Genomic DNA, 20105 nt, shown 5'->3' on the forward strand with positions numbered 1-20105 from the left:
GGTCCCCTAGAAGAGCTTTAGAGGACATGAATAACAATATCATAAGAGACCATGGGTAAGCTGCAGCTTTCTCTTCTCCAGCTGGATTGTTAGAGAATTTAAAAATGGAGGCAACCCAATGAAGCTGTTTATTAATACTAGATACATTTTTGAAGCAATGGATATAAATGTGTTTAGATTGATTTTATTGAAGATGGAGGTAATTTGTACTCTGTACTTTTCCTTCACAGAAGACTTGCTGTTGCATACTATTGGTGTCTTCAGGCTCAGAAATCTTGGAGAAGAGAACTCTTAGCTCATAATGGAAATCTTTATAGGGAAAGGAAGTGGCAACTCAGATCACAATCTCATGGTACATTCCTGTTCAGTTTCTATAGAGACTTTGTTAGAACCACCAAAACAGGGTGGGACAGAGGGATTTCTTTAATTTTTTTTTAAAGGATATTTTTTTTAAAATGGCTTTGCTGACTTTAGCAGTCTGTGGAAAGTCATACAATGATTGCTGGAAATTGGGAAACCCTCATGCTGTTCTATACATATAAATCTAAACTGTCACATGTTAGAAAGAACTGCTTTCCAGGCAAAATTCTCATGGTGGATCTCATCTCTAACCTTTTGTTTCCCACTAGCATGAAGGGTTCCCAAAAGGGGGAGAAACACTTGTGCTGAGATCTCCTGGATGAATATGAGAGAAAAGTTTTACTCAATATTTTAACTAACATAAAACATTAAAAATGGGCTCCATTCCATCATTCCCTATACAATCCTAAACTCACTCATTCACTCATTGGAATCCATCCATTCCAAGGTAAACCTCATATTCCTTTATTGCAATTTGAACTTCCAAAGTTCCTTAATGCTATCTAACACTATCATCAGCAGTTGGGAAAATTCTTATTTAACTGAATGGTAATAGAGAATAAATACTGGAGCATTAATTATTTTATACACAGCTGACAGTTACAGAGGCTATCCAGGCATTTTTCTTGTGTGTGTGCATGTGTGTGCACACGTGTGCAATTATGTGAACGAGAAAAGAAAAATTAGGGAGATAGGGAGGACTGATGCAAGAAAGCAAGTTCCTGTTTTTCTGAATGTTAAGACTGCCCCATCACATTACTTATTTTTCAAGGCAGTAAACAGAGTACAAATTACCTATGAGTCTTCATTAAAATAAATTTAAATGCAAACCCATGTTTTTGGTGAGGCAAAGTATGGTTTTTAAAAAAGGGAAAGATCAGATATTAAGACACAGCCTCATGCCTCAGTGCAGCTCTATAAATCTACAGAATGAGCCTGCACAATCCCCCGTAGTGATTACTTATTAATAAGAACCAGTAAATAGCTGCCAAACTCCCTCTGCTGTGAGACTCTAGGATAATGAAATGCAAGTAAGCAATTACTGACCTCCAAGTTAGGCATTAATTATTGGATGCGGCCTACTTGAAATCTCTCACACATGTAAATCCCAGAACGCTGTGTATTAGGAATGTATCATAGTGGAAAATGAAGGTGGGTCCTGCCTAGATTCCAGTTAGAGAATCCCAGCATAGAAAAGTTCAGGTCAGACAGTTATTAATCCAACTGCTGACTTTAAAAGTCTATGATCACCAACCTAGGCTTGAAGCATGGTTTCCAGGGGAAACTTGAAGTAATGTGGGCATACTGCAAAGCATATTTAAAAGAAGCTGTTTTATTTTCTCAATTCTATCATGTGTATCAAATCTCTATATAATAAAATAAGGAGATGATAATTATTTTCTAATATTCTGCTAAGAGGCTAGTTTGAATCCATCCTGAAGCATTTGGAAACCTAACCAATCAAAGCTTCTGTTTTGATTTGGCTTACACAGGTACATCTTGCTCCTTGTCCACATGACAAAGGCAACATAGACTCTGATATTATTTTATACACATTTGAATTACAGTGCTACAAAATATTATCCAGAGAGACAGTTTCCTCTGTCCGGTGAAAACTAATTACTGGAAGTGAAGGAAAAGTGGAATATGGGAACAGCAGCACTCCAGCAGTGTGGTTCCCTCTAGTTCTATGTAAGGGAACATACCGGTTGTATATAGCCAGTTATCCTGAGTATATAAGATAAATTATCTTTCATTTCCTGGTCAACTGAATGCCCCTTGATATCAGGACATCTACTGGCCTTTCTTAGATTCCTTTGCAACACTGAGTCCTAGGTGAAAATAGAAGTAGCCATGAAATGGCTGAGAAAGGTGTATTTCTTGGTCAGGTATTAACACAATAAGAAAAGATTGTGCATGAAGGATGAAAGGAATATATTTCATTTTGAATGCCTTTCATAAGTGATCCTTGTATGCTGGTCTCAGCCATGCATGTCTTTAACCTGATGGAGTAAAAGCTAGTCAACAAATACATTTAAATAATCCTTTTTCAGAATTGCCCTTTGTCCCATCATATTTGGTGGATAGACTAGAGACCTTGTATCTCTGACACTCTTCTGCTAAGGCTTCAGCAAAACCTTGGCTCAGCAAGGCTTCTGCTTCTAGCAGGCAATCTTCCCCATAGACTCCTCCCATTCTCATTAGCTTAACAAAGTCTCAGCTTCTAACAAAGTTCCCCCCTTTCCTCTTGCTTCCTGGAAGGTAACCTGGCTAGGTTTGGTTGCCAAAAACATAATAAGCAGGGAGTTTCAAGACCCTTGTAGATTGCACCTGGAAGATTATAAGTTTAGTAACACATCATCCAGGAACAGAGGGAGGTTCAACTCTAAGGGGACAACTAAATGGTACAAATAGCAAAGTAGTGAAATACAGTACACCTACATGGGGGAGGGAGGGCACTGAGCTCAAAGCACTGTTCTTTTTTCCATGTCTGTAAGCAGCCTAGGTTCTAACTGGTTTCCGTAATTATTCAATGTATAATAAAAGTATAGAAGTAGTAACTGTTCTGTCACAGTTCAAACATGTGAATTCCTGGGTACGTCCCATCTACCAGCTGGTCTAATCAGCTGGCTAATAGCAATTAAAGGCTCTCTAGTTAGACTCATTGACCATGTCTACATGAGATGTTTACTATGCAATCATTACTGTGCAGTCATTTAGCACTAAAGGACTGCGTGGTAACCAGAGTTATTGTACAGTAGTGTCCCTGAACAATTTTTTTGTGATGCTAACTGCGCAGTAGACAGAGACAACTGTGCAGTAGTGTCACATCATGCTTGCTGCCACGCGATGCTACTGCGCAGTAGCCATGGAATTTTCTCCCAGTCAGCCACACCAGCAGAGGGCCCAGTTCTGGCACTGCTCAGCTCCCAGGAGCTGATCGGTACAGGGACCGTGCCACTCTCTGTCTCACCCCAGCACTGTGGGGTTCCCAGCTCCCCACAGGAGTGGGGAGCTACCAGTGGGGCAGCTAGCAGCAAGCCTCTGTCTGGGTGGGGAATCCCAGCTCAGCCAGGGGCAGCCAGGAGCTGCCCAGCCTCCTGCCCTAATCCACCAATGGGGCAGCTAGCAGTGAGCCCCCAGCTGGATGGGGAATCCATACAGCCCAGAGCTAGCTGGGACCTGCCCCAGATTGGGAAAGGCTCTGGACAACTCTAGGCTGTGCAGAGCACTCTCTGTGCAGCTTGGAGCTGGCAGGGTTCTGCCCCAGACCTGGACAGGTTTTGGCTAGCCCAGGCCACACAGGGAAGCCCCACCGGGCACAGGGCCTGTCCCCCTGTCCATGGGGCAGGAGAGCTCTGCAGCAGCAGCCATCTCCCAGCCCTGGGCACATCAGGACTCCTCCCGATGTGTACAGGGCCTGGAGACAGCTGCTGCTGGCAAAGCTCTCTTGGCCCTGGGCACATGGGGACTGACCCCATGCTCCTTGCCAGAACCCAGGCTAGCATCCAGGGAAGCCTGCAGTTTCCCCTGGCTGCTAAAGGTGGGCAGAGCAGGGTGGGAGCAGCCCTGTATCAAGCTGCTCACACTGGGAGCAAATATGTTCCCAAGGGGAAGTATGTGTAGACATGCTCCCAAATAGGCTTACTGTGCAGTATTTTTACAGTATTTTAAAAAAATACTGCACAGTAAGCCTACTTTGAATTAAATGCACACGTGGACATTCCCATTGTGTTGTTTCTTTGCACTTAATTGTAATATATGCAGCAAGCCAGGGCCAATCAAAGGGCGCAGAACTGGTATATGGCCAACTCAATCACTTAGAACAATATTCACTTTGAAGGAATGAACACAATGTGACACCAGCAAAAGGAATGGAATCCTAATGAAAAAATATATTACCACACTTCAGTCTTTGGAAGTTGGTGACTGTTCCTGTATATGAAAATTTAAAGGGAAATTCTTCAACCACATTTTCGCAGTGAAATTTGTGTGTGACCCAAGCAATGCTCACTTTGCCTGTCACTCTGCCTTCACATAAGATCACTACACAATATGGATCAAACCTACCTCCACATCAATGTCTGATGAACAGTTGGCCGTAGGTGAAAGACATGGTTACTGACTGCCAGGTTGTGTTCCAGCCGGAAGGGTTCTAATACCACTCCATCTCTCACAGGGAACGTCAGACGCAGTTCATCATTGTGGTTGGCTGGGATCGAAGAGGGAGAGAAAGTGTGAACTTTCCCTTTAGCATCTGCAGTGCAATAATAATGTGTATATTTATACAGAATAATGACAAATAACACAATGATCTGTTACTGGATTAACCTAGTTGATTCACACACAGAAAAGAAAAAGACAGTAACTGTAATTGAGTTTAGCTTAGGTCATTAGGTTCCGACTGACAGCCATGGTTTAAGGCTTGGGCAGCAGCAGCAGCACTCTACACCAAAACCTGATGTGGAGTGACCTGATGTCCTGGTGAGGCATGAATTCAATATCCAAGTCTATTCAAATCCTGGCCTCTGCTAAGACTGCCTAGAAAGTTGCCAGGAACTGCCAATTGGGGGGAGGGGGGGGGGGGGGGAATGGGGGGTTGCAATGGAATGGGGGGTTGCAATGAAGTTGTCTCTACTAAGAACCAGAATTGAGATTACTAAACTCAATTCAAGTGCACCACCAGAGGGTAATGACTTTTGGTTCAAATGAGGACGCAGAGGCGAAAGGCAGTTCCACTAACCACTTAGTCTCCCATCACAAAGAGTTTTATTGCTTGTTATATGTAATTTACAAGGGCCAGATATTTTCAGTGGTTATGTTCTTGTACACAAAAGGTTTTGTTTGGAATTATTGTGAGGCAGGAAGGTTCTCTGCCCATTATAATCACTGAATTTATGATTGTGTTTCTTCTTACTCAGTAAAAACAGAAGCTGCTGTTCAACTCTTACCTAAAATTCCCTCTTTCCTTTGAGACTGCTGAGGCTTAAGCAGCATCGATAACTTCATCTTTCAGCTCTCCATCAATACACAAATACTTGTTGCAAAGAACTAATACAACAGAAATCATTCTATAGAAAACACGCTGCTTCTCCTAATCCCTTTATAAATGATATCTTGCATTGTTCATTAGTCATCTTAAGGTCCTAAGCGTTTTGTGTCAGTACACAGTCAGTGCTACTGTGATAGCCCTTCACTGTTCCTAGCCAAATGTAGCTGTGAGGCTGAATGGCTTTGAAAAAAATATACATCAGTATTTGGCACACTAATGAACATTCTCAAGAGGTCTGCATGGGACACAACCAGGAACCATTATAAACATTCACATTAGAATATATTCTGTTGTAGAATTCAGTTGCTTTGCAAGTGACCAAAATATACGATCACTGATATCAACGCAAAATTTATGCAATAAACAAACTCAGCAATGCGAGTCAATTCAAAATTAAAAGTTTTATCCCGAGCAAGCAAATAAAGGAATATTTCGGTGGCAAAACACTTACAAGTTGAACTTGAAAACAGATTCCCATCTGGCATTTTCACATTTTTTGTTTTAGAAAAAAAATATTTTCTTCCTGCGTTCCCACCCGCAACTCTGAGTAGCTTGCACAGCGTGGCTGGTCAATGCCACACATCAATTGGCAATCAGTATTCTTCCTCAGACTGCAGCAATCAAGATGCTATTTATAAAGCATTATTTCTGGGCTTTGTGGTAAGTGTGGCAGAGGATGAAGGGACAGTTAAAGACTGAGAGGCTGCTCTGCTTGCTACTCACTTGGAGGTGGTGGTAAAGCATTGATATTTGGCTTAATGTCAGGTGGGAATGGCGGTTTGACATCCTGATTAGGCGACAGGTATGGAGGAATATTGCTCCCTGGAGTCATAGGTGGTGTGGGGTTTCCTGGAACAGGTGAATGAGGGTAATTTGCCACAGGTACAGGCCTTGATGGCTAGAAAAATAAATAAGATCAAATTGTTATTGCAGTTTGAAAACAAAAAGATAGAGTGGAATGTACAGCTTTTAAATGCCAGCGATTAAAAACTGTGCAGACACACCCACACCTCTGGGGAAACCCGGACCAGTGGAACATCCCCATTCCCCGAGGCCATGAAGCCTTGGGGAAAGAGACTGTACTGAGAAGCTAAACAGGTCATCTGCAGAAATCAGTTCAAGCAGAGACCAGACACCAATGAAGCCATCGGTGTGCCTTCTGCCTTTTCCACAGAGGTGTCTCTCCCCTAGACTGACTGGTTGTTTGCTCCAATCTCTCTTGCCCACTTCCTCCTCATTTCCATCTCCTCCAGCCCCCTCCCTTCCTTTGCTTTTCTTTCTACCTGGCCCCTCCTACCATAACCCCACCCTGCAAAATAAAATAATTTACACAAAAGATAAAACCAAAATTGTCATGGAACTTGCATGACATTTGTAGTCATGTTCTACCTCCACCACCACCCTTTAACCTGTCTCATCTATTTTGAGTACAAGCTCTTTGGTCTGGGAACATCTTTTGTTACATGCTCCTCCCTAGCATTATTTGGCCCCATTCTTGACTTGTCCCTCTTAGCACCACCAAAGGAAATATAATAAATAATTAAAAGTTAGCTGGTTTTCCTTCTCATAACAAAGGCTGAACAAACCAACAATAATGCCACTGTTCAGTCACTTGACAACAGCCTACCATTTCCTTTGTTTAATCCTGTGCAGATCACAGCTCTACCATCATTAAAATTACAAATAGGCCTGAACCAATATCTCTACAAATGACCCCAATAATGGGACATTCAAAATCTGATTCTTGACCATGAGTCAGGCCCAGGCACATTTATAATGTACAGAGAAGAACTAATTTTTCTAACCTTAATTGCTTAGTTTTCTACCCTTTCTTTTTCCTCCCTTTAAAACATACAGCACCATAGACATGAAGTGTTGAAAGTGAAGATAGCTACTTCTGGTTTCTGCATTGCCTCTTTTTTTGTCCACCTCTGGTCACTCCTGCTTTAGCCTTACTTCTACAATGCCTCTTCTTTCATCTTAAATATTACATCACCTTATCTCTGTCTGAGAGCATATTACCATTAGGTCATCCAGTAATCATAGTGTGGGAAGCCCTACTGAGACCAGAGGTCATCAGATTTCTACATTCATCAGGGCTGTAATCACCACAGTTTTCAAAATTCCAAGGACTCACTCACCTGTACTGCAACTTTGATCTATGTACCTTAGCTAGGAAAAACAAACCTTCTTCATGATGTCTTCATGTCTACTTGTTCTCTCACCATATCAGCCTGTATTTTAATTTTATAGTTGAACTACAGATATTTGCTAGTCTTAACTGAAGCTGACCTTCCTTTGAATGTAGTAAGTAAAGGGGACTGCTCCTAGAAAACCTGGTTTGCTCCTTAAACTCCACTGGCTATAAAAAAAATACATCAAAACAAAATGTAAAACCTCAACAGAAAGAACCATATTTGAAAAGCTTGCTCTCTCACCTTTAACGCACCTGAGACAGACCTTCAGCTGGCATAAATCATTGCAGCTTCTTAACTTAAATGGAGCTGCACTAATTTACATCATCTGAGGATCTGTTCTCTTGAAGAACTAGGACAGAAGCTGTCACAACGCAATATATGCTTTGCCTAGAGCAATGAGTGATTGACTGCAGGCATGACAGACGCTCTGTGGTAAATGAGCCCCTAATCCTTTCCAAAGATGTTTTCAACCACTTGCACCTTCAGCACTACCAGAATCCTCTAGCTCAGACTGATACCCAAATGACACAGAAAGGCATGACCACCTGAATTTGAAGAGAAAGATCTGACTTATCAACTTTCCTGAAAAGTTCTTAGTAGAAACACTACAAGGAATACATCCTCACTGAGCTTTGCCACAGCTAGTAATGTCAAGCCACAAAGGATCAACAATAGAGACTCAGACTGGATAATTACCAATACTAACTCAGAACGACCATGACAATAAACCCTTTTCAACATTCTGGCAACTCTGCTGGGTTTTGCTCAAGGAAAGCAGCATAAGAAGTAAAAAGACAAAATGTGGGGAGGGGAAAAGTTAATAAAAATTTAACTTCCAAAGTAAATATTCAAGGCAACATCTGGGGGAAGCTTCACCTGTGGTCTTAGTTGATATCACTGGCAAATCCTGCATCACTTCTTGGGTTCTTACCAAACAGGTCACTGCTACTATAAATTTCCTTAGATAGATTCTTGTCAGTTGTTGTATTTTTTTTGGCAAAGAAAAGCAAAATGCATATGAAGAGCCAAAAAGCTTTATATGGGAACTGTATTATACACTTCTTTATACAGATTTCATATCCAAAGAAATAGAATGAAAGATGTGATCACCTTTTCAGTAATTACATAAATATTTAAAATTCAAGTAACATTTTCTTGGCAAAGCCTGGACTGAGAGGCACTACTATTCCATTTTATTTTTGTGTAAACTACTAATTAAATTATAATATGGCATGATCAACACAGGCTTGATCTGCAACATCAAACTCAATGATGAACTTCTGCTGGTTTTAACTGTGTAGAATCAAGCTATATCTGTGCATCCTGTGATGTTACCAGAGTCTTATTTTATGCATAAAGTCAGGGAACAGAACTTTACCAGAACACAGTAGACTGGTAGACTGGTAGACTCTCACCTTATAATACTGTCCCATGTTGACTGTTGGAGGAGGGTACTGCCCCGTGCTTTGCTGGCTTGGCATTCTCTGTCCAGGGTAGTTGGGAGATGTAAGGGGCCTTGGAGGGTTGGGAGTTGGATACTGGCCAGGCTGGTTAGGAAACTGGCTATTTGGTCCATACTGCTGGTTTCCATAATTTGGCTATTTTACAATAGAGATGAAAGGCAACAAAAATATGTTTAATGCAAGAGATAATCCTGAATTCATGATCACATTTTCAAAACACAAATTAAAATGAAAATAAACTCAAGTTAATGTTCCCTATCTCAGGAACTCTTTATCCAACATTTGGAATTAGGTATCAGTGTGTAGAATGTTCAAATCCTAGTAATATTAAATGGGATATGGGTCCCTAACCATTGTTACGATTTAGCCCTTTTGAGGCAAGGTAAAAAATGTTATAGTCTGATGGCAAATATGTTAGGAACAGTGTTTAATTAAAACAATAAACAGTTAATTCTGAAATAAGATAATTTGTAAAAACATAAAACTATGATCAGAATAGCAACCACTAAACTTTCACAGTGCAAGTACGGCACTATGTGAGATGATTGCACTGTAAAATGCTGATTACTTGAGAACATTATTGTATTCACTTGGGATGACAAACCTGCAAGTGAAGCAGTGAAAAGGGATATACAATCTTTCCCAAAATGTGAATTCTGATGATAAAAAACATCATCTGAACAAGCCACTCTCTGCACTGTTAATTCAACTGTAGAGAGAGTGACAGTATTTAAAGAGTGAAAAAGCCTTTTTAGATAAACAACTCCTGCAGCAGCAAGTATACTTTTTATGCCTATTTAAAAATATATATCATTCATTTACAGGCCAGGAAATGGATTATTTAGATTAACTGCAAGCAACTCAACAATAAATATTTGTTAACATTTGGACAGCCCATGCCAATCTTCAGCAAAAGTGTTTTTGTAAATGTGCATTCCCACTATTACATTTTGTGGAGATATAACTAGGGAAATATGTCAATTAGTGCATTATCAGTATCATATATACAATATGACGCTACAGGGAGATTACTTCTAAGGTTTCTGGTGAGGGAGCAGACTGGTATAGATACTTAGGTGCCTAAAGATTCAGATAGGTGACTAATGCGATTTTCCGAATCATCTAGAAGTACAAATCACATTGATTTCAATAGAAATTGGGTAAATTGGTGCTACTGAAAATCCCAGTTGTCACCTTTAAATGTCTAAATGCCTTTAAAAATCTAGCCATAAGTAACTTGTCTGAAATCACATGCCAAGTCAAGACTATGTCCTGTAAAATGCTCTGATCTTATGCTCATGTCCTTGTTAGTAAAACATAGATGTAGTTACAGGAAAATAAGTCAGTCCAAAATTATTTATATGTGCCACAGGGTTCAGAAAGCAATGCTAATGCTTTATTCACGCTGGGAGTTTACGCAGTGTCCTGACCTTTATTTCTTCAAAAATGAAAAAAATACAGTTCATAAACACATGAGAGGTTATGACCATAACAACATTCGGTTAAGCATTTAATGTAAAACCCATCCCTGTGCAGAAAGTCTATGAATGCAAGCCCAAGCATGAGAGCATCAACATGACATTTTGAGGGCTCAAGCATTTGCTGGGTTTGTGAAGATTTGATGGCTGCTATTTTGGCTGCCTTGCCAAATGCTGAAATAGGGACTTCCACAGCTAAAAAAAGCAAGAGCTGCTACAAACTGAAGAATCAGGGCTCCTAGTTGGTGCTGAAATGGACTTACATCTCTGTTTCATGTACAGGGAGGGCCTTATGATGCCCATTAGCTGGGGTGTTACAAGGACTTCTGCACAGAAATGAATCTCACCAAAGTATATAATGAAGCATGACAAATGGAGTAATTAAATGTCTCACCTCTCCTGGGTATGGTCTCTTCATGCCCTGTATAGGCAGAGACTGGGGTCGTGGCCCTGGGTAAGCTTGCTGTGGCATTCTCTGCCCATGGGTACTAAAGGGACTCATCCCAGGAGGCCTGGGCTGGTTCATACCCATCGGAGGCCCGCTCATACTGGAAGGTGTCATTCCTGCTCCCATGCTTGCTGGATTCATGTTGCCTGGCATAGAAGCAGGGCCCCGAGGGCCAGGTTGGTTCATAAACTGGTTGTTGTAAGCCTGAGTGGGACCCATCTGGAAAGAGGAACAAACCTTCAACGGAAGAAAAAAAAAAAAGAATAAAATGCGACATGCATTTACAATGGGAGGGGGGAGCTGAGTACGCTTTGTTTGCAGGGTGGATTATGTCGCATTTTTCTTATAAATCTTGCAGCCTTCTATGCTTTATCTTTTTATTTTCTTGTGTGATAATCATTCAGCTTGAAATTGTAAAAGCAACCAGGCTGATAGATATCAGTTACATAAGAAACAAGCTGTTTTAAAACCAGTCACTCAAATCCTTTTAGGTGACTGGCAAAATAATGGGTCAGATTCTCAGCTAGTGTAAAGAAGGTGCATCTCTACCGACTTCATTGGAGCTAGGTATATATACACATCAGCTGAAGAGCCAGCCCCACATGCTTTAATGCATACTCCTTACCCCCACTCCTTCCCACTGCACTGTCCTGGCCTCTACACTCAGCTCCCTGGATAAGGAGGGCTCCCACAGACCTGCAGTCTGCACCATGCAATGCAAAACCATAGGAAAGAGGAGCCCAGAGCCCCCAGATACTGCTGCAGCCACAGCAATGTGGGGAATGCTGCCCCTGTGGAAGCCTGGAAGCTGCAAATTAACCCCTCACAGACCCCATGCAGCCCATGGGCAGCCAGCTTGATAGCCCTACTTTAAGGAATGAAAGCAATGGAGAAAAGCAGCTACCACAGATCAAGACTTGTTCATTTTTAGTCAAATTTTTTGCAAGGAGCAACTGTAGGTTGAACTCAGTCACCAAACTGCATGACTCAAACTGCTGCTTTCATAAAGTTTGAAAGAGGGTGAGTTTAAGTTCTTTTTCTTTTTAATGGAGAAAATGTAATTGTTCTAACTATTTTAAGAAATAACCAAACTAAATCAAAGGATAACATGATCAGAGCCAGGACAGAACCTAAAATAAAGCTTTGGAACTCTTGTCAGGGTGATCAAATTGGGAGGGCTGGAGAGATGGGGAAGGTAATAATAATGCATCATTCATAGGTGACACTGTCACTTTGGAAATAAATTCATTCATCTAAGAAACAACCCGTGACGTACATGTGCACACACAGCAGGTAACAGGGATTCACATAGATGAGGTGCTAGGTACTCTATGCAATCAGCATGTACACACACATGCCCTGCAATGGGGATACCTGCCCCCCTCCCCTATGCATACCTCAAGACACACACCAAATACACAGGGGCTAAAGAGGGACACTCACTTATCTGCAGAGGGAGAAGGCAGATGGGTAGGGGAGATCTATTCTCTTACCGGTCCATACTGGTTCATGTCCTTGTTCTGGGTTTCTTGAAGGGCTGCTACAGTGGCTGGAGCTGTGGGCAATGGGGATACCTGCCCCCCTCCCCTATGCATACCTCAAGACACACACCAAATACACAGGGGCTAAAGAGGGACACTCACTTATCTGCAGAGGGAGAAGGCAGATGGGTAGGGGAGATCTATTCTCTTACCGGTCCATACTGGTTCATGTCCTTGTTCTGGGTTTCTTGAAGGGCTGCTACAGTGGCTGGAGCTGTGGCTGTTGCTGCAGCTGGCTGAGTGAAATCTGCTGGCGGCCTCGTGTGTGGAGGGATTCCCATTCCTGCAGGGGTATTTGGGCCACCAGGGTAACTAATAAGTAAGGAAACAAAACAGAATTAAAATGCGCCTGGTGTTCTGGTTTTAGATCTGGGCCTCAGTTTGACATCACTTGGATCTATTCCAAAACCACGTGTAGGTTTCTAGCGAGAACAAGCTTTGTGGCAGGAGAGGAGGGAATCGGGGATGTAAATGAGGACATACAAGTTGCTCTGGTGTAGCTATCACACAGATGCCACCAACGTGCAGGAACATCAGCATCTCCAGTACAACTGCGCAAGTTTTCAGAAGTTTCTGACTGCCTTATAACGCTTTGCTTCACGGAGCCGCTGGACTGCTAGGCGGAAAACTAAGGTATGCCCTACTTCTCCATGATCCAGGGGCAGACTGAACAGCAGCATCAGTAGCAAGATTCCTCCACAATAGCCTATCCACACCCCTCAACAGTTTGCCAGTTTTTCCAGGTGTAGTTAAACAGCTCTATCTTCAGTGAGTTCTCAGTAAACAGGCCAATGGGGCCAAGTATGATTGACAGTGATTGAAAGCTGTCATTTGGTAACTCTTCAGTGTTCTGTGGGGAGTATTTTGGCAGCCTTTGTCTGGTTCAAGCACTGATCATGAAAAATACTACAATGTATTTAAATAAAACAGGGTTCACTTACAGATCTGTGAAATGTTTCAAAAGGTGGGTCAGTATTATTATATCCATTTTGCAGATGGGGAAATGTAAGTACATAAAGTTTAAATAACTTGTCCAAGGTCACACAAGTTGGTGGCAGATATAAAAACAAAAGCAAGGTCTCTTGAATTCTAGGCCTGTATTACTTTATTGAACTGTGCCATTTATTTCAGCCATCTCAGCAAATGGATGCTATGGATGCAAATGGATGCTAACAGCCCTGGAGAGGGAAATACACTGCTGCCACAGAAGTGGTCTCAGCATTGGGCAGCTTTAGAAAGCTCATGGCAAGTGAGCTTATTTACTACCACTGTTTACAAAATACATACATGGGAAGTAAAACTGTAGATAACCAAAACTGTTAACTTGGCACATTTCCCAAGCACTACATTTGCCTCCTCAATACAAAAAAAATAAAAAAAAATAAAAATTTAAAGACTTCATAAATCCTTGTAGTGGTAAAACTTCTTGTCAGGAAACTCCCAGGTGTAAGAAACCTGTTGGCTTCACTGGGCCATAGCTGCACTAATATTTGAACTTATTTCCCTATGCAGACTGCTGGAAGTTATATCATCAATATCCTTCACATACTCACCCTACTAAATGTTAATCATTCCTAAACCCATGGTCTGTGTCACAATCTTGATTAATTAAAACTTTATTTTGGGGGTTTATTAGAGCTAATTGGTTGACCTAAGCCTTTTCTAGTTCCTGTGATGAATCTTCCTGCACTCTAGGTAGCTGATTTCTCAAGGAGCAGAGGCAGCATGCAGTTTAGCAAGGCATGGTAAACTGCAAGCCTCCCTACAACACATTCATTAAATCTTTACACCAACCCTTAAACTCCTCAGTCATTTATTCCCCACTACCATCCCACATAGCTTTGTCTTACCTCCCACCAAAGCCTCCACTTCCAGGATAATTGGGTCGCCCATACATGCCCTGCTGTATATAAGGCTGAGTGGAGCCTGCCTTGGCTGAAAACTGCTGTTGTTGCCCAGCAAACTGAGGGGAATTAATGCCAGGGTTGCTGGTAGTCATCCCAGAAGCCATGGGGTTTCCTGCTGGGTTCATAGGATTGTTAGCATTTGCCATTGGGTTTCCCAGCACCTATGGAGGAGAAATATTAAAAATGAAGAATTTTTTTTTAAAGTACTAAAAGCTATGACTTAACACCATGTTAGTTTGCTACAAACAACAGAACTACAATATCATTTGTCTACAGAACCTGTACTCTGATAAATCAGGCTCATTGTTTTAGCTAGGTTTCAGTTTCTTGTGAGCTATCCAACATCCTTTGCAAACTAAGAGTTACTCTGACCTCCACTACACAGTGATTTTGTAATTAATTTGCATTCTTTGTTTTTAGTACTATCTCAGTTTGAGAAGTTACCACAAAGAATTGAGGACATCATTGTTTAGGAGGCCAAGAATTCACCTGCACAATCATTAAAAAATGAATTAATTTTTTTTAAAACAAATATTTATGTAAACATTTTATTTTTCAATAATTTGTCTCCAAGATAACAATTTTGGTTTAAAAAACCTATATGTTGAACTTTGATGCGGGACCTCAAAATGACTTACAAATATCAATTAAACCTCCCAACAGTAGTGGGAAGAATTTCCATTTCACAGATAGCAAAATTAAGGCCTAAAGTAGTTCACTAACTTCATCATACACATTCTCCATGTACTGGACACAGCGTGTCTGCAATTATGCTTTTATACAGCACAAGTAGTGAAACAAAAGGGTGGGGAAAGGGTGGCAACCAGGGCACCAGCTCCAGGCACTGACTTTGTGGGGAGGGAATAGAGGGGGACACAAAAATAGCAGTAGTTTTTCTGTTGACCTAGCCCACTGCCGGGAGTGTAGCCACTGATGCTGCCCCATGTGTGGCTGCGTCCCAGGGTGCTCTAGCACCCAGCTATTCCTTTGCACAGCACTGCTAACTACTTGATTACTTCTCAGCAGAGTCCACAGTGCTGTCTATGTAGACATGACCATAGAACTGTCCTAGATGTAAATCTCTTTGACGTTAATAGACTCTTTGTATTGACTTCAACAAGAGCTGGATGCAGACGTGGCTCTTCCGGTCTAGAGCAGCCTGAGAATTTGCCACTGGAATGTGTCTGCTTTTCAATGGAAAATGACCTTTTTCAAAATCAAAATATGGAATTTCTCATTGGAAATTGAAAGGAAGGCTGCCTGGCTGTTTGGCTCATTCATTCTGGGAGAAATTATGCCATCAGGGGTCTACTGGATGGTTACGACTAACTCATCTGCCTTTGAAGGCTATGAATCTAGGAGTCTCCTTGTTCATTTCTTTCGTTCATGGGTCCTCATACATGAAGCTCAATATTACCCTTAACATGCTCATACATCACATTAATAGAATGACTAATGAAAACCTCAACCAGTCACCTTGCAGGACTTTTCCCTGATGCACTACCCTGATGCACTATTTTTTGTCCCTTTTTCTGAAGAATCAGGCATTGTCCATTGCTGAAAATAAGATACTGGATGGAGTTAAACAGTGCTCAATGCAAAAATGATATTCAGATTTGGTGTCAGGAACTCCTGGCTCAGATTCGGAGCAACTGTAGAGTTTATTTGCTTCTCTTTGCAGCATGGATAATCAGGACAGTCTGGGCACATATGACATAATCAGCTCCCTGCCACTACAGCAGTCATGGGCATCTATGGCATTTCAGTCTCCCTTGTAATCTGCCTGTGATACACACTGGTACAGTTTTCTGAGGATTGAAATGCTTTACTCTAAACCAAGTTACTGAGTTCAGTGTAGGGGCAACTGGGTGATATTTACTGGCCTGTGGAAGTCAGAACAGATGGTCTACTGGCTTCTTCTGGCTATTGGTGCCACAGAACTGTAATGTTCCACTTTTACCTATTGGCAAAAATCTTCTAGTCAGGTAGTCAGAGGTCCACAGCTGCGCTGGGGGGGAGCAGAGAGGCAGAGTGCCAAGGCTCTCCATGTCCCTTGCACTCCAGCATCTAAACTGGTATGGGAATGTGAAGAGGTACAGAGCCTGGGCACTCAGCCTCTGGCAGCTTGCTGGAAGATCCTTGTCAATTTGACTTGATGCCTGCAGGAAGAAAATGGAATTGATGGGGAGCCTTCCAGGCAGGCAGAAAGCTAGCTGAAAAATTTCATCTGCTTCCCCAGAAACACAGCTTTTGAGGAAAACTATCTCCTCCTCAAATTTTGCATTTCAATTTCCAATCCAATTTGGGATTAAAAAAAAATCAGGACACATTTTTTAAGGGAAGATGGGAAAGAATTTTCATTTTCTGGCTATCTCTACTCTAGGTCTAACTGTTTAGATCTTACACATCTGTTCCCATCTCGGTATTTCAGAACATTGCACCAAGATAATTTTAAGGATTTAAAAAGTGTTTTATCATTTCAGGGCCAAACCAAAAAGCTCAGAAGCAAAAATTTTGATTTGATCAAAAATTACATATTATTTTTAAATGAAATTCTAGTTCTAACTTAGCATTTTGTTTGACTCAAAACAAAATATTTTGTTTCCATTTTAGTCATTTTTTAAAAAGTGAAAATCAGTGGAAATGATGGCCAAGCATAGGTATCCTTCAGAAGAGGAGAAAGTAATGGTGTCCCTTTCTGCCCAGTAGGTGGTTAGGGCACTTCACTTAGGAAGTTAGAGACACTGATTCAATTCCCTTCTCTGTCTAAAAGGATTTGAACCCACATCTCCCAGAAGATGGCTCTAACCACCATGCTATAAGGTATTCTGGGAAAAATAGCTCTCATTCTCTCATGTTTAATTGTTCCATTCTGTAGGGCTCATTAAGTGTTCAGTAGATGAGAGAGAACGACTGTAGCCTAGTGGCTATGGTGTTCACTTGGAATGGAAAAGACCTTTGCTACTGTCTCTGCAGCAGTGCATATTTATGCATTTTTTTCACAGTAATAAACAGCACCCATGGGACAAGCTTGAAGAACACCCACTATAAAATTCTTGGTTTCACTTTGTGGTTTGAGCACTTTGCTCAAAGACAGGTTTAAATCCCTACTCTGAATTAAGCAGAAAGTGAATTTGGTCTCCCACTGCCCACATGAGGAGCCTCACCATTTGGCTACTGGGCAAAAGTAGGACCATGACTCCCAACTTTATGCTATTACAGCTGTTTTCCACTGAAATGCTTTGGTGACTCCAGTCTAAATTCACAGACAGTTTGGGATGATCAGAAATAGCATTTTTCACTGTGTACACTGTGCCCTGAAAAAATGTGCTTTTCTCTACCCTAATACCGTCATCCATACAGTTATATATGTTAGAATTCAATTGAGTGAAACTCTAAAATGCTGCCCTTTCCGTTTCCTCCAAGAAAGAAAAACAAGTGGAAAAGATAAATTGTATGATCAATGAAGCTCTTCCACACATACCCCTGCTTTCCCCTATTATTATTTCTAAAGATTTTTTATTATAGTGATAAATTTTGATTTAATCCAAAATGAAATTTATCAAAATGGATAACTGAGGGCTGGGAGCATAAAGTGATGCTTACCTGGCTTTGGGAGGTATTAGTCACACCCCATACTGTAGTGACCACTGATAAAGAACCTGGTGGCTGATTGGTGTTTTGCTGCCAGGGAACAGAGTCATAAGGGAAAGACCCATCACTGTAAAAAACAAATACACGAGAGTCATATTTTATAACTGTTTAATGAATGCTAGGAGGTGGGGTGGGCTAGAAAGGATTGATATTTTAATCCCTAAAGTAGATGGAATAACCTGAGCTCCTCTTGGACTCACTCCCCTTGTAAAGAGTCTAAAAGGCTTATGAAGTAGGCTTTGGTTTCTAACAGAGTGATCGCTACTGTATGAAAGGAGCTGGGGAATAAGTTTGTTCATGATAGACAAAACCCACCTCATGCTGGAGGGAATATATTCAAACACAGAAATGTCACTTCTAAAACTGCCACCCGAAGAGGTAATAACAAACTTGGGGACACAGTTTTCAACAAGGACACTAAGCAAGCTGCCTCGATGTGTTTGTTTTGTGACACAAAAAGTCATCCATCTCAAGCTCTTCAAGAATCATTGCTTCAGCTGTCTTGTCGCAATTCAATTAGCTTGTTAGACTAGACTGCAGCTACAATGTCTGCACTAGGTCCCAGCATGGCCAGAAGAGCCTTTAAAAGAATAGTAGTTGCAGAATCATTTTAAAAAAGTAAATTAGAATTCAGCTGGCGTCCTACTGCATGATGGCTGGATGCTGCTGGATGCCAAAACCAGTATTAGCTAATCGGTGTTCTAGAAAATCAACTGCTGAAGTAAAAATGCGTCTGCTCAGATAATTATGTGATGGAAAGAACTGGCTTTTTCCATAAGCTATGGTCACAGACACAAGCAAAGAGTTTCTGTGCTCTGTTTCTGGAGAAGACTTACAGCTCTTTGCCAACAAAAAGCCCTGCTGAATACAGTACAGATAGAGAATATTTATATATTTCAAACTAAAGGATTATGCAATATAATTTATCAAATATGTCAAAACCTTTAATGGCGAGTAAAGATAAATGCAATGTATGTGCAAAAGATTCTATTTGCAATTAATTGGTTCACGTATTATTTTTCTCAAGTTAATTTTATACATGTATGATGCTTTCTTCAATTGTGTATCAAATATTTAATGAATATATATGCCTTGAGGTTTGATTTTAAACAGATGCTGACCAAACAGATTTTAGACAGGTCCTTTTAAAAAAGATCCTTTAGGCTACGGCTGTCCAACCAGTAGTCCCTGGGTTCTATCCAGCTCCCAAGGGGTTAACCTGCAGCTCCCAGGCTTCAAGCCAGGGCATCACTCCCCACACTGCTGCTGCAGTCCCCAGGGTCCTTTTCTTTTCTCTGATTATGCTTCCTGCCCCTGGGAACAACATGGTGTGGCCTGTGGAACTAAGACAGCCCAGAGGGGGCCCAGGGATCTGGGCAGTGCAGTGGGGAAAGAAGCCACTCATGTAGTGCAGCAGTGGTGTGCCAGCATTGTGCAGTGGTGGGTTAGGGATGCATGGGATCCCACCCACTCAGAGACTTAACAGTCCTGCTTTAGGCCAAGGATATAGTCTTTGACTGCACTATAAACTGTAACTGTGATTCTGCAAAAACTTTTTTGTCTAAGGAAATAGTCTGGCCCACAGTATTTGAGTGCTGGACAGTCTTTATCTTAGAAGGCAGGATACTTAGCAAGTTCAGTAGGCTGCACTCTGACCAGGCAGGTACAAAGCTCTGTGAGAAAACCCCTGAAACTGTAGCCAAGAAAAACCCATTATTAAATAGTGCTGTGAGAAGCACTGAGATACGCTGTAACATAAGACTCCTCGCTAAAGCATAAAACTAACCTCCATTTTCACCCTTTCAATGCCTGCTCATATGCCTTGGAAACCTCCAAAGAAGATCTAGGTAAATACCAAATGTAGAATTTTCAAACCAATCTCTAATGTGAGAAATCTGATTCTTGCTTGAAAGAGTACAATAACATTTTTTCCATTGCTACCTACAGTTGTGATTTCTTCCACTCTCGTTCTTTAAACTTGAAAATGGCAGCCTATAGGGAAA

The 20105-nt window shown here is 41.3% G+C and overlaps 1 protein-coding gene across 1 annotated transcript in view; it reads right to left on the reverse strand.

Annotated features, from left to right (window-relative positions):
- The window catches only part of ZMIZ1 (zinc finger MIZ-type containing 1), a 510468-nt gene that overhangs the window by 27481 nt on the left and 462882 nt on the right, over positions 1 to 20105 (reverse strand). Inside the window, exons 10-16 of the mRNA XM_025197702.1 lie at positions 18055 to 18169; positions 14392 to 14609; positions 12694 to 12853; positions 10947 to 11237; positions 9027 to 9209; positions 6137 to 6311; positions 4432 to 4573 (exon numbers count right to left, since the gene is read on the reverse strand). Coding sequence (XP_025053487.1) covers positions 4432 to 4573; positions 6137 to 6311; positions 9027 to 9209; positions 10947 to 11237; positions 12694 to 12853; positions 14392 to 14609; positions 18055 to 18169 — 1284 coding nt within the window. The remainder of the gene's footprint in view (positions 1 to 4431; positions 4574 to 6136; positions 6312 to 9026; positions 9210 to 10946; positions 11238 to 12693; positions 12854 to 14391; positions 14610 to 18054; positions 18170 to 20105) is intronic.

The sequence above is a fragment of the Alligator sinensis genome, unplaced genomic scaffold (assembly GCF_000455745.1).
Source record: "Alligator sinensis unplaced genomic scaffold, ASM45574v1 scaffold188_1, whole genome shotgun sequence".
Taxonomy (NCBI): Eukaryota; Metazoa; Chordata; order Crocodylia; family Alligatoridae; genus Alligator; species Alligator sinensis.